The 15,619-nt window shown below is 32.1% G+C and overlaps 1 protein-coding gene across 1 annotated transcript in view; it reads left to right on the top strand.

Moving 5' to 3' along the window:
* Positions 1 to 304: 304 nt before the first annotated feature.
* Positions 305 to 15,619, top strand: part of LOC145321764 (rhodopsin-like) — a 17,897-nt gene continuing 2,582 nt past the window's right edge. Inside the window, exons 1-12 of the mRNA XM_080163348.1 lie at positions 305 to 381; positions 740 to 878; positions 4,774 to 4,874; positions 6,544 to 6,602; positions 7,175 to 7,238; positions 7,593 to 7,703; positions 9,431 to 9,497; positions 10,240 to 10,335; positions 11,404 to 11,493; positions 12,425 to 12,486; positions 14,577 to 14,637; positions 15,571 to 15,618. Of these exons, the coding sequence (XP_080019474.1) occupies positions 326 to 381; positions 740 to 878; positions 4,774 to 4,874; positions 6,544 to 6,602; positions 7,175 to 7,238; positions 7,593 to 7,703; positions 9,431 to 9,497; positions 10,240 to 10,335; positions 11,404 to 11,493; positions 12,425 to 12,486; positions 14,577 to 14,637; positions 15,571 to 15,618 (954 nt within the window). The 5' untranslated portion in view covers positions 305 to 325. The remainder of the gene's footprint in view (positions 382 to 739; positions 879 to 4,773; positions 4,875 to 6,543; positions 6,603 to 7,174; positions 7,239 to 7,592; positions 7,704 to 9,430; positions 9,498 to 10,239; positions 10,336 to 11,403; positions 11,494 to 12,424; positions 12,487 to 14,576; positions 14,638 to 15,570; position 15,619) is intronic.

Raw genomic sequence — 15,619 nt, 5'->3', positions numbered from 1 at the left:
ATCCGGTCTAGAGCTATACTACATCGTATTATAAAAACTTATGCGGATATTAAAATGAAAAATATAAGATGAAATAAAGTTTTGTTAGTCACGAGGGAATGGAGGCCTAGGTTGAAATAAATCAATTTTATGTTTTTTTTTTATTTTAATAATCGTGGTAAAACGTCTGTAATACGATGCTAAACGTGTTTTTTTTGTTTGGCTGAGAACCGGTTCTAATCAAGCAGATATTAATCGGTTTCGAAGCCATACTGGAAATACTTATCTCTGTAAAACTATATCACTAATATATTTTTGTAATATTAGAACTCAATAATAAAAAAAAATGACAGATAATTTGATAAGTACAACAGAAATATTCACTTTAGATGACATCAAAAGGTAAGTAAATCACTTTTACATTTTTTAAAAATTGTATATAAAACCAACAAACTGCATAGATTTTAATTTGAATGGTAACTTTATATCAGGTTTTAGGCCATTTTAAGTAAAGATATATGAAAGTGATGTTTATAGTAGATTAACCTTTAATGACAAAATAATCAAGATACTATAACTCATATATTGAAATTTTAGGTTCAGTGTTGTTAAACAACCGACCCTGCCCCTAATATTCGAAGATGATTAAAACTACTTTCCCGCTTTTTTTCGCCGCACTGTCAAATGTCTGTGCATGACACTGTTTAGGTTCAAAAATAGTTGTTTATCATATATGAATATTTTTCATGATTTTTTTTAGTGTTACATCCAGCCCTGAGGGTAAGGTGTTGCCTCCCGAGTTTTTATATTACATCATGGGGTTCTGGGCCTTCCTTACTGGAACCACAGGCTGCCTGGCAAATCTGCTCGCCATTTTTCTATTTATTGTTACACCAAAGGTAATAGTTATTTATCATATTTTCGTAATATTGTGAATGCTAGAAAGGATATTAAAATTATTTCAACAATTTTGGTCATGTGATCAAAATTTGAATTTTCCTTCTACTATTGCCCCCTCTGGGGGCGAAGTAGGTGGAAATTTAAATTTTTGTCACTTGACCTTAATATTGGTGAAATAATTTTGAATGACCTTTCTTGTATAAGCAATATTAATAAAATATGATACTTGGTTTTGTCTCATTCTCTATCTTTTTCTTAAATTCAAAAAAGTCTTTCAAAAAATTTACATCATCTAAGGGTGAACAATAAATATCTCTGTCTATTTTTCTCTATATTTCTTCCCCCTCCCCCCTCCCTCACTTTTCTGTCTATTTCCTTGGTCGATGACAAATTAATTCCACGCTGTATCACGGGATGGGGGCGTGATTGAAATGTGTAGTATACTCCTTTGATTAAACTCAATTTACGGGTTTTTATATAATTGCAACGTAGTTATAAGACTTTTGGTAGCAATAAATTGAGACGTTGGGTATCCCTCTAACTGAACCGATTTTTGATTAGTCAACGGTCTAAATTTGTCTCGGCCAGGATATGATTAAAAGCCTAAATCGGCCAAGGAATAGCCGAGTACAATATTTTTAAACTTAAAAAATTAAAAATAAAGAGCTAAATGATTTATTGCGTCTTTCTCTTTTTATCGACAGACGCACTTGGATATATTATTTTCATAATTAATTATATGTATTTCCCATGTTAACGTCACCTTATGTGTAAATTTGGTGAGCTACAGTATTGAGTAGCGTTGTTAAGTTAGGATGGAAGAATTTTGTAATGAAAGCAAAAGTGGGGTAGAGGATAAGGGATGGGGTAAAACGGGTTATCATAATGTTTTATTTTCTTGACTTTAAGTTAAACTCTATCATTTCCTTCTCTCTCTCCTCCTCTTTTGTACGTTCATTTATACAATAGAGATAACCTAGAGACAGCACAAGGGAATTTTGTTTACATAATGTATCAGCTATAAATTGTTGAATATCTTAGGTTAAAGCTTTCCTTGGGTGAAATATTTGAAGAAAATATTTCTTCCATCATATAATGTGAAGCGTATGACACAACATATAATAAGTTAGTTATAAATAATTTAATTTCTTATAATAAAGTTATCTTTCTAAAAATTATATCATTGCAAAATTTAGTTGCAAATAATGTTGCCTATAGGGCTGTATTTCATATACAACAAAAAGTGAACAAAGGTTTCTTTTTAAGAAAAAAATGGGGTCAGATTGACCATCTATGTCTAATGTTTATACCCACATCAAATATTAAATTATAACAATGTACAGTAGAGTGGATCAATTTTGGACATTGAATTTGTAATCAACATCTACAGTTTAAGTGTCATATAAGAAACCTAAATATAAAAAATTGATTTTGTCCTTGAAAGGAAATGGGGGGAAGGTGTTTTCATGCATTAAAAATTTTAGAAGTTTATTCTGGAGGTGCAACTTTTTTTCTTTCAAAGTATTGCTTTATGCATCTTTTTGAATTTGTCTTGTTGATTAATATAAGAATATCAAATTGGTTTTAAAAAATATTCATCCAAGCATGAAAAATCTTAAATTAAATGTAAAATCTCTTGGTTTTTCAATTTATTTATGGATTTTTCTTGCCAGGATCAATAGTTTTAAAAACAGATTTTTTATTCTTATTCTACTCTTCAAGACAAAATTGGGAAGGTGCATAAAGCTATACTTTGAAAGAAAATTAAGTGCCCCCCCCCAAAAAAAAAAAAAATTTTCCCCACAAGTGTCTTTCTAAAAGTTTACATGCATCAGCGGGCCTCCCCATTATTCAAAATATTTTCTTTTCATTTTTTGGTCTCTTATATGATGTTCAGACAGAAAGTGTATGTAGCACATTTAAAATTAGAAAATCATTGAAAATCAAGCCACTCTAATGTACAGCATTTATTACTCAATTCCACAGTACAAAATTATTCCTGTATTTAAATTTAACATATCATATAGGAAAAAATATTCTTGTATTTAAAATTAAAAATCATGTTGGAATTTTTTTTACAATTTTTAAATTTTTTAATAATGTACAGCAAATTATTTCCTTTTTATCTCATGTTTTGAAATTTATAAGATAGTTAGAATAAATTACAGAAATAATGAAAGATTTAAAGAAGAGAGCGTCAGGGGGGGGGGTCGAGGGGGGTTACCCCCCTCAGGAGAGGGGGGGTTGAGGGGGGTCTCCCCCCTCAGAAAAAGCTTGGGCTTAAATCTTCAACAAATTAAGAAAACAAAATTATTTTAAAAATTTCTTTTTTATGTTAAATATAATTATTTTTGTGACACTTGATTTTGAATGACAAAAAATGTTGAAATAAATATTACCCACTGTATGAAATGTTAAATTAGAAATCAATAATGATGTTGGAAAATTTATTCTCATTTTATACTCTGAAAAAAGGAATTGACAAAAAATAATAATTTTTATTCCAAACTTTTAAAACAGCATGCCTATTTCTTATTGGTTGACACCTTTATTAAAATAAAATAATGAATATTATTTCAAGACCAGAAATAAATTTAAAATAAATAATTTTCTTTCCCCTATATTTTTTATTCCAAAATGCCAAGAATTAATTTTGAAATAAAATAATTTTCTTTCCAATATTTTTATTCCTTTTTCTTATTGGACGTCATTTTGTGTCCAATGAGAGACTAGTGTTTAAATATTTTAAAGCTTATTACAGCATTTATTTTGAATATGATAATAGCAACATTCTCACATTAAATGTGATAAAATATAATATATTGTTCAATACCATACTATAAATTAAGGGATCTAAACGAATAAGACATGAATGATTAATTAATGCACATCGCAATGATGATAAACAAAATTACCCCTTCTATAGATTTATATTATTGTCTGAAATGAATGAACACTAAACCTAATGAATCAACCATTCAAAGTTAAATAAAAATTTTCAAGCCAATAAATAAAAAATCATCATTATAAAACAGTCCAATGTCCCCTCTCTCCTTGAATAAAGTAGTAAGTTATATGTGTGTGTCTGCTAAGATATTCTTTACAGCTAGACCATTCGTTTAATAATTTTTATAGAAGTTTTATAAGAATCCAGGGAAGATTTTTGCGGGGGAGGGTTAATTGCTACAACCCCCCTCAAGGAAAAATACCATCCACCCTAAAAAAAATTATCAAACAAAATTTAAGTTACTTATAATAAATAAGTTGCTTATATCAGTTACCAGCAACATTATTAACTTAAAGTAGCCTAATGCTGCTTATATAATAATTCTATTAATGGTTATCTGAAACGGGGTTCTGTATCTCTACCCCTTTGACTTTGTTTAGTTACAAACTCCAATCAACTATCTGTTGCTGAACCTGAGTATTTTTAAACTCTTCTTTATATCAGTTACAAGCAACATAATTAACTTAATGTAGCTGCACTGCTTATATAATAATTCTATTACTGGTTATCTGAAACGGGGCTTCTGTATCCTCACCTTGTTTAGTTACGATATCCAATTAACTATCTGTTGCTGAACCTGAGTATTTTTGTAACTCTTCTTTATATCAGTTACAAGCAACATAATTAACTTAATGTAACTGCACTGCTTATATAATAATTCTATTACTGGTTATCTGAAACGGGGCTTCTGTATCCTCACCACTTGTCCTTGTTTAGTTATGAACTCCAATCAACTATCTGTTGCTGAACCTGAGTATTTTTGTAACTCTTCTTTATATCAGTTACAAGCAACATAATTAACTTAATGTAGCTGCGCTGCTTATATAATAATTCTATTACTGGTTATCTGAAACGGGGCTTCTGTATCCTCACTTGTTCTTGTTTAGTTACGAACTCCAATGAACTATCTGTTGCTGAACCTAAGTGTTTGTGAACTCTTCATATCAGTTACTAGCAACTGGGTTCTGGCTTTAAATGCTTATCACAGGTAAAAAACTTTACGCCACAAAATTAGGAAAGTTGGTAAAACAAATGAGTGACATAGAAACAGGCAGAGCAAGTGATAATTAGCTTTATAGAATATGCTGCGAGTGGTAAAAAAAAATACAAACCGACAGAGGGAGGAGATTATATTATAAAATATTATATACAGGGATCTTAAGGGACAAGACAATATATGATTGATGTATATTACACCAACTCAAAATTACCACTTTTTTTGAAATTCAATGGGCGCGCTATTCCAACCCATTTCTTTTATGATATAATGACCACTGATACCAAAAAAAGTGTTCTGTTCCCTGGGGGAGAAATTCTATTTTCTTTCAAACCATGGCTTTAGATACCTTACTGAATTTGTCTTGAAGAGTAGATTAAGGATCAAAAAACGGTTTTTAAAAATACTGACCCTGGCAAAAGTTATCCTTAAATTAAATAACTGCCAAAATCAGCTGATTTTGCTAAAATGGCCAAAATTGTCAGTCTTTTGAGGATAACTTTAGCCAGGGTCAATATTTTTTAAAATCGTTTTTTGATCCGTAATGTACTCTCCAAGACGCATTCAGGAAGGTGTATAAAGCCATGGTTTGAAAGAAAATAAAATTTTTTCCCAGGGGGGACCCTTCCCCTTTTTCATGAAAATCGAAATTGACATATTGCTGAAAAAAAGCTACCAGAACACTTTTTTTTGTTTCAATAGTTATTATATCATAAAATAAATGGGTTAGAATTGGGTGCCAAATTTTTTTGCATATTAAAGGACGCCTGCAAGAAATAACACGCTTTAACTGCTGAAAGACTGCCACAAGAAGACCCAATACCCCAAATTATAAGCCTTCAGCTTCAATAACAAAAAAGTTCTAGGCATTTCAAAATAGCATTTTATGTACAATGGAATTTTTGAAAGATTTCCAATGCTCATAAAAGAAAAAACAATATTAAATTACGTTGCCTAGACATAAAATTATAACCTTATCTTTGTCAGAAACTCAGATTGCCTGTAACTGATTACATTTTTACAATAAAAACATCACATTTCATAGTCAAAATCTATGAAAAAAATTCGATTTAAATTGCATTTTTAAACGAAAATCATAGCGGAAACAAAGGGGTAAACTAATACAAGCTTAGCTGTGATTGGTTGTTAAGCTGATTCAGCCTTCTGATTGGCTACAGTACATTCGGTACAACGCAAGTAAAACTTAATTTTTTTTAATGATTTTGATTATAAGAATTGGTATTTTTATTGTAAAAATATAATTAGTTACTGGAAACCTAAATTTATGACAAAAATAAGCTCATAATTTTGTTTCTAGGCCACGTAGTTTAATTTTAAAGTTTTCAACATGAGCATTGCAATTCTTTCAAAATTTCCATTGTACATAAAATGTCATTTTAAAATGCCTTGAACTTTTTTGTTATAGAAGCTGAAGGCTTCAAATTTGGGGTATTTGGTCTACTTGTGGCAATCATTCAGCAGTTAAAGCGTGGTATTTCTTGCAGGATTCCTTTAAGTCATTCTAATGTATATTTTTCATGATGACAGATTAAGAAATAATCCATCTCCTAGAATATTCAACAATTTTTTACAGTCCAATGTCCGCTACTTCCCACAATTTTTAACAATTTTTTGCCTTTTGACCTCACCTATATTATAGAGAATGGATTTTGACCCCCTGGTTGTGCAAGGCAAATGCTTTTGGAATGACGTTTGTAGGTAATATTGTAGGGCAGATATGGATATACAATTTAATGGATATTAAGACAGGGGGAAATTGTCGTCAATTTAGCTTGCTATCATGGAACTCATATATTGGTCTTTTCTGTCAGCAAGCAGGAGGGGAACTAATGGGCTAAACTGTATGGAAGGGTGGAATCATTATTTTAGCTCACTGCAAGTTTCACTTTATTAGAGAACATAAAAATCTTGTGTAAGATCCAATAGATATATAATGTATCCATTAGAGCAGCTAACCTACTATAAGATAATTGTTTTAATATGCAAGCGAAAAAAAATGTATGAATTGCTTACAATTGAAAAAGTTGTAAGGTTTATTGTCTTAATATCTAATCTGAAATAATTAAGTTCTCCTTTTCAGTGAAGCGTCACATAGGCAACCGGGAAGGTTTTAGGCTAGAAATTTTTAGATTTTAGACTTGGGATAGTTTTAGGTTATTGTTCCTGCCCACTTTGAACTAAAATAGGTTAATAAAAAAATAAACATTGACTTTAAATGAATTTTGTGAATAATCAATGCTACCATCATTGTTAAAATTTTTTTGTTTTAGGTACAATTTCTATAGTAACACTGGCTGTTCTAGCTTTCCAAAGATTTATGATGGTCACGCAGGAAAACTTATTTATGGAGTAGCTATACGCCTTTCCCCTGCTAATTTTATGCTCTTAGGTGTTTTTATGTGCACGACTTTGAGGGAAACCAACAAATTATTACAACAAATATACAAAATCCGGATCATGGAAAGAAAACGAAGTAGTGGGTTTCGTCGCATTTTCACAGTAGCTATAGATAGGTTATTTTAGGTTAGGTAAATATTAATGATTGCACTGCCACGCAGGGGCTAATAATAGGAGAAAAGCTACTGTGAAAATACGACGAAACCCGCTACTTCGTTTTCATTCCATAATGCCAAAAGCCCCCTACCTTTAAAAGAGAAGCTACTATAAAATAAGTTTTGTTCCTTAGGACAGACCATTCCCTTTGTCCTCTGATATTTCTACAATAGCCACCATGGCATTCATCTGGATCTACACCTTTCTTATTGCATCTCCCCCTCTCTTTGGCTGGGGGGAATTTGGGTAAGTATTCATTTAGTTGGTCTATTCAGATGTTTTTTTTCAGTGATATGATAATTACATATGGTTTTGTTTAATACTTTTAAAAAAAATTCGCTTTTTATTGTTCCTGGGGTGGTACCCTGACCCACACTAGTGCTACACAAACTCATAAAAATGATATTTTTAGTTTCATTTATTCTTTTTTTTATCCACTGTCTATTATTAAAAGTTGTTGTGAAAAAAATTCATGTTATTTTTTTAGTAGCGAAGCTACTGTAAATTGTAAAAGTAATGTATATTTAACTTTAGGAAGAGAGAAAGGGGGGAAGGCGAAATTTAATTTGTAATTTTTATATGAAGGTTTCAGTTATCTTCAAAACAATTTCAAACCTTCCCTGGACATATAAGAAGCTTAACTGTAAAGGAGAACCATATCGGTTCAGCTATCAGCGAGATACTTATCTACACACTGATACACAGACATACAAACACATTATCTGTTACATCTATATGAGGATTGCTTCGTCTCTATAAAATGTGTTAGTCCTTGTTAAAAATATAATTAATTTATTCCTGTTAATTAATTAATTAATATCCTTTGAGTTTTTATTTATTTTCTAGCAGGTTGTATAATTGTAATCAAAGGATTTTACAAAAAAAATACAATAAAACAATAGTTTTTTTACTATACTATAGCAATAAAAAGTCAAGCATTGCAAGTTTCTTAGAGCATACTTAAACCATTGCATTGCATTGTATATCTCATTTACAGTTTAGGCTAGTATGATAGCATCAAAATTTTGTTTATCTCTAAATTGAAAAGTACTATGAAAGAAAAAATTTGGGTAATCTAAAATCTAACCTGAAACTATTGTTCTATGTTTAATTAAAAGATATTTATAGCATCTTCATCGGAGCTATTTGAAATATTTCCGAAAATGTTTTAGTAGACTTGGCTTTTTTCGACGCTATTGGCTGATATTCAAAGACCCAATTGTAAGTCGACACAGGGTTCAAGGGGTATGGACATATAATCATTTAACCCCTTACCCCACTTTTCTTTTACTTTAATCATTAAGAAAAAACAGGTTACGCATATTAATATCAATCAAATTAGGGGCAATTATTAGTAAAGAAATTATCATCTAAAATTTTATATATATCATGTTATTATCTGTTAACAGACATGTGCTGATGTTCATAAAGCTCTTTATAAAAATATAAAAATGACGCCATATATTTTAACTAGTGGTTGCGCCCCTAGCATCTAGGGGCTCTATATATTCGAAGGGTAAAAAAAGCATAAAACCACACCCCGACTTATTTTGAAAAATTAGATAGCCTAAAACCATCTCAGAGCCTATAAGAGGCTTCACTGTAAAGAAAAACTATATCGGTTCAGCGGTTAGCGAGATCACTCGCTACAGACAAATAAAGCTTATTACTTTATATTATAGGATAGTCCATTATTCTAATATGACGTAATTCGGGATTTTCCTGCCAAAAGTTTTTTTAATTTATCCCCTTTTTTTAAGGCACTAAATTTTAAAATCTTTTTGCAGTAAAATTCTTAATCTAAGGGTTCCCGGTTCAAGCCCCGCCACGTGCAAAATTAACTCTGATGAATTGAGCCATACTGATGAGCCCTAAAAGGGCGAAACACTGTGTCTGGATATTCTAATATGACGTAATTTTTCATAGGCTTTATAAAGAGCTTGATTACTTATAAACCCTTGCTATTGTTTCAGATTGAACACTTTAAAAGTTTCCTGTGGAGTTGTTTGGGATATAACCAAATCATTAGATTCAAGGAAGGTACAAAAATAAATAAATTTAATTAACAAGGTTTTTGTTGTTTTACAAATTACTCATACTGAGAACTTTATTTATATTTTAATTAGATTCAGACAGATGAAATGTATAAAATAAAATAAAAACATAGTTTCAATCAAATATCAGCGTTTAAAATAATTAAAGAACAGTAAGAAATCAATTGAAAGAATGGCAAAAATTAAAAGATGCGGGGGAAAAAGATCGTTAAATTGGGAAATAAAAAAGGATTAGAATTTGTCAATATTGTGAGAGATTCTTGCATACCCTGATAAAATGTTTCTCCCAGCTGGCTAATATAGCTATACCCCCCATATCCCTCCCTTATAACTTTACCCCTTCCCCTCCCCTGACCACGAACGAACTTATTGGCAAATGTTTGATGACTCCATTAGCAACCAGCAACCTAAATTGAGGACAAAATCCACGTATTCTATATCCTTTGAGATAAAACAGAACCTAGTAATAGTGTCTAACTTTTTATCTTTGTGACGTAACAAAAATCGAAGGATGAGAGGGGAGGTGGGAAAGGAAACCCCTAAAAAAGAGATGGATTTTTGTTACGTCACAAAGATAAAAAGTTAGACACTATTACTAGGTTCGATAAAACACTCTGAAAAATATGAGCATTTCAGACAGACAGACTCATGACTTGACTAGTATTAGCAATGCCATTTATGTGAAAATTTTCTTTGAAAACAAATACTTGTAAGAATTTGTTGTTTAGATGACGTTCATAGCTTACATATACATACTTGGATTCCTTCTTCCTTTGATGATTATTGTCTTCAGCTACTCAAAAATCATCAGTGCTGTTAAAAATGTAAGTTTTTTCAAATATCTAAAAAAGAATAACAATACAGGGTTGATCTTCCACATGAAGTACAAGGGGATGTGGGTGGAGGCATAATGGGATGTCACCCCTCTTTAAAAGTTTTACCGTAAAAATATTATTGGGGGTGAGAAAACTAAAACCCCCCAAAAAAACATTCAAGCTCTTCCGAAAAAGCCCTTGTTTCAGGAAATTAGTCAATTTAACATTTTAAATCAAATTTGATGGTTTATAACTCCCCCTTCACTTTCTAAAAAAAAGCAAATGGATGAATTAACCCCCCTCACCCCCCCCCCCCCCACTGCAAATGTTAATTAGCACACCTGTGGAAATTTTGTCCCCCCTAAAAAACTTTTACGTCCTTGAATTTACTTATTTGCCATTATCCTCTACCTGTTCTGATTCCAATTAGTGATAATATTATAATTTTTACAATTTAAAGATGTAAATGATCACTTTATTTATTTATGTAAATGTATTTATACAACTGATCAATTTGACCAAAAATGGAATTTAATTAGTTTGTTTACTCTTGTAGATAAATAAAACACTTGTAGTAGGTTAAAAGACATTTAAAATTTGGAGGATTATCAATTAATTTAAGATTTTCTCTTCCTCATTTAATTAAAAACATCTTACCTACCTACGCAATTTCAAAGAATTTTTTATATATATAATGCTAGCCCCTATCATCTAGGGACGTCTTATTGAAAGGAAGAAGGAAAGAAAGCCTAAACGACGCTAAGACCTAAATTTAAATTAGCCTATACTGACCCTTTGCCCTACATTTATGAAGTTTTCCTAAAATGGGGTACTTAATCGGTTCAGTGGTTAGCGAGACCTTCAAAAAAATCTTACTACTTTTTGTAAGAGGACATAGAAAAATTCCTTCATTTTAATATATATATAAATTCTGATAGTTTTCATTTTTTCCGGCCATCGCAGCCACCAAATTTGAATCCTTAGTCGCTGGTAGACTAAGCCGCCCTCAGCTGGAGACAACTGCAAAATGTTTCCTAATTATGAAACAGATTTTGAAAATCTGCTTTAATATTTTAGTCCGGATTGAACAACATGACAGAAAATGATTCCAGAAGAAAGGCAAAGCTTCAAAGAGACAGAAAACTGACAAAAATGGTCATAATTATGGTAGCTTTATATTTTTGAGTAGCGCAGCTACTCTTTATTTACCTTGTCTGGCTGTCCGTCATTTCTTAACGCAATTGACAAACTTGATTATCTGGGCTGTTATTAAAGATACACGGCTGAAATTTATTTGTGAAGATTCCTTAAACTTACGAGCTTATTATTTGGTCCGTTAGTTTGTCAGTCATGCTAAAAAATACTGATACTAAAACATTTAAGAACAAATATGAAAGGTTTCGTGTTTTTTAAATAAATTTATTCTGGATAATTGACCGCTTAACATCTGCGCTTTAAGTCACTCTGTCTAATTTTTTTCTCCATTTTTTGTGCTTTGCTGCTTATGGATGTTGTCATCCTTGTTTTTTTTATATTTTATGTACTATTTCCCTCCCAAACACGTTTTGAAGTACACTTTGTAGGAAGTTGGTGAAACTTTTTAGTATTAATTCTATCTAGTGATCTTACACTTTCAACAAACACGTCATTCAATGTTAATTCCATGGATAATTTATATTTACTGATTATAGTGTTGTTTTACATTTCACATCTATCTACAATTGAATTAAAAAGGAAGTTTCCTCAAAGTGTATAGTCAGAACCCCCTTCCCTTATTTTTCAATACATTGAAAATAAGAGGGAGGGTTAGTTTGTTTGTAGAGTTTTACAGGTTAGATTAGTGAGTACTGGGTAGCAATACAGGGTTAGGACACCGAAAGTAAAAGGAGAGGGGTGGGGTCAATATAGTTCATGAATGAGTTAAATGAATCAGTCTGTATTAAAAATATTGTATTTGGTTTATCGAGGTATTTTAAATAATTTTTTTTTCAAAATTAACATATTTAACTACTTTAAATTCATCTTATTTAAGCCGAATGTAAATCACTATTATTTACCATTTTGTGTTGCTTTGACTTTAACAAAATATTTGGTTTAGCTTGGTGGATATCTGATCATATGGTTCCCCTACGCTTGTGTTAGTATTGCTGAATCAGCTGGGTAAGATTTTTATATCTGATCATATGGTTTCCCTACGCTTGTGTTAGTATTGCAGAATCAGCTGGGTAAGATTCTTATATCTGATCATATGGTTTCCCTACGCTTGTGTTAGTATTGCAGAATCAGCTGGGTAAGATTCTTATATCCAATCATATGGTTCCCCTACGCTTGTGTTAGTATTGCAGAATCAGCTGGGTAAGATTCTTATATCTGATCATATGGTTCCCCTACGCTTGTGTTAGTATTGCTGAATCAGCTGGGTAAGATTTTTATATCTGATCATATGGTTTCCCTACGCTTGTGTTAGTATTGCAGAATCAGCTGGGTAAGATTCTTATATCCAATCATATGGTTCCCCTACGCTTGTGTTAGTATTGCAGAATCAGCTGGGTAAGATTCTTATATCCAATCATATGGTTCCCCTACGCTTGTGTTAGTATTGCAGAATCAGCTGGGTAAGATTCTTATATCTGATCATATGGTTCCCCTACGCTTGTGTTAGTATTGCAGAATCAGCTGGGTAAGATTCTTATATCTGATCATATGGTTCCCATACGCTTGTGTTAGTATTGCAGAATCAGCTGGGTAAGATTCTTATATCTGATCATATGGTTCCCCTACGCTTGTGTTAGTATTGCAGAATCAGCTGGGTAAGATTCTTATATCAGATCATATGGTTCCCCTACGCTTGTGTTAGTATTGCAGAATCAGCTGGGTAAGATTCTTATATCAGATCATATGGTTCCCCTACGCTTGTGTTAGTATTGCTGAATCAGCTGGGTAAGATTCTTATATCTGATCATATGGTTCCCCTACGCTTGTGTTAGTATTGCAGAATCAGCTGGGTAAGATTCTTATATCTGATCATATGGTTCCCCTACGCTTGTGTTAGTATTGCAGAATCAGCTGGGTATGATTCTTATATCTGATCATGTGGTTCCCCTACGCTTGTGTTAGTATTGCTGAATCAGCTGGGTAAGATTCTTATATCTGATCATATGGTTCCCCTACGCTTGTGTTAGTACTGCTGAATCAGCTGGGTAAGATTCTTATATCTGATCATATGGTTCCCCTACGCTTGTGTTAGTATTTCTGAATCAGCTGGGTAAGATTCTTATATCTGATCATATGGTTCCCCTACGCTTGTGTTAGTATTGCTGAATCAGCTGGGTAAGATTCTTATATCTGATCATATGGTTCCCCTACGCTTGTGTTAGTATTGCAGAATCAGCTGGGTAAGATTCTTATATCAGATCATATGGTTCCCCTACGCTTGTGTTAGTATTGCTGAATCAGCTGGGTAAGATTCTTATATCTGATCATATGGTTCCCCTACGCTTGTGTTAGTATTGCAGAATCAGCTGGGTAAGATTCTTATATCTGATCATATGGTTCCCCTACGCTTGTGTTAGTATTGCAGAATCTGCTGGGTAAGATTCTTATATCTGATCATATGGTTCCCCTACGCTTGTGTTAGTATTGCAGAATCAGCTGGGTAAGATTCTTATATCTGATCATATGGTTCCCCTACGCTTGTGTTAGTATTGCAGAATCAGCTGGGTAAGATTCTTATATCTGATCATATGGTTCCCCTACGCTTGTGTTAGTATTGCAGAATCTGCTGGGTAAGATTCTTATATCTGATCATATGGTTCCCCTACGCTTGTGTTAGTATTGCAGAATCAGCTGGGTAAGATTCTTATATCTGATCATATGGTTCCCCTACGCTTGTGTTAGTATTGCAGAATCTGCTGGGTAAGATTCTTATTTCTGATCATATGTTTCACAGAAATTAAACACGGAGGTGTGAAACAATTTGGGGGTTAAAAAGGTCGAAAGCAGACCTTTTTAATTTATTATGTAACTATTAATAATAGATATCTTTAATTTATTGTATACCAACGTTGGAAGTTGGTAAAAATATTTTAATTTCGTCGATTAATGCTTGTTTTTCCAGGTTTTCCAATTAAAAAAAGTAAAAGGACAAGTAAAAATCTTTCATTATAAGCATAGCATTATTAATTTACATGATCAATTTACATTGACCTCAAAATTACAATGATAAGTTAAACAAGTGGTGTATTTTTTAGATATTCACCCTATGATGAAACAACCTGGTACATTCATGCTATTCCCACCATTCTTACTAAAGTAAGTTCTATTCTTTTTTAGTAGCGAAGCTTTTCTATAATTAGGGTCGGTCCGACCGTCCGTCCCTACGTCCGTCCGAAACGGATAGCTTTTTTTGTTAATTTAGGCATGTTAGAATTGTCCTATCGATTTTAACCTTTGCATGGTGATTTATTAGTAGTTAGGTACGAGTTAGAAAGCGTAGCAACTCTATAATCATTACCAGAATGTCCGTACGTCCATTTTAAACATGTTGATTTTTTTACTTTTTTAACAACAAATTTTCATGTGATTTAATTATCCGATTGATCTGATTTTTGTTATATTGATTCCTGGGACAACAAAGTACAATATTATCAGCGAAGCAATTCTATAATCCTAAAAATGTAAGTATGTCCATAAACATTATCCTGTATCAAGCAGTTTTTCAACAAATTTACTTACAATTTTGCTTCGACTCTTATACTTTTATATTCTGATTATTCAGTTCTGACATTATACAAGTGTTAATGTCCCTTTGTCCTACCGTTTCAGTGCTTCGCTTGGGTCCATTTTTACAAAAAAACATTGAATATTTAGACTGCCATTTTACATATGGAAGTCTCAAATTGTGTATGTCTTATGTGCAAGTACTCTTTAATTCTTTAATTACTTGAATATATAACAAAGGATTTTCCGTGAATAAGACGAAGAAAATCCCTCAAAAAATCAGCATGTTACGTCATAAAAAGGAGGGATTATCCATCTCTTTTTTAGGGGTTTTCTTTCCCACTCCTCCTCTCCTCGTCCCTAATTTTTATGACGTCATTGAGTGAATTTCTTCGTCTTCAGAAAAAAAGAAAATAATTATGAAAAACCAGATGTTATAGAATGTTAAAATACCGACTGACTGACGTGTATCACTAAGAGTATCTTTACTTCTAATTTTTTTTTAGTTCTGTAATAATATTTTAGACTTGTGTTTGTCTGGATCCAATTATATATCTTGGTTTCAACCCTCAGG

Source organism: Acartia tonsa, chromosome 6 (genome assembly GCF_053477335.1).
Source record: "Acartia tonsa isolate MP-2025a chromosome 6, ASM5347733v1, whole genome shotgun sequence".
NCBI classification, from domain to species: Eukaryota; Metazoa; Arthropoda; class Copepoda; order Calanoida; family Acartiidae; genus Acartia; species Acartia tonsa.
This window is presented reverse-complemented; position numbering and strand designations above follow the sequence as displayed.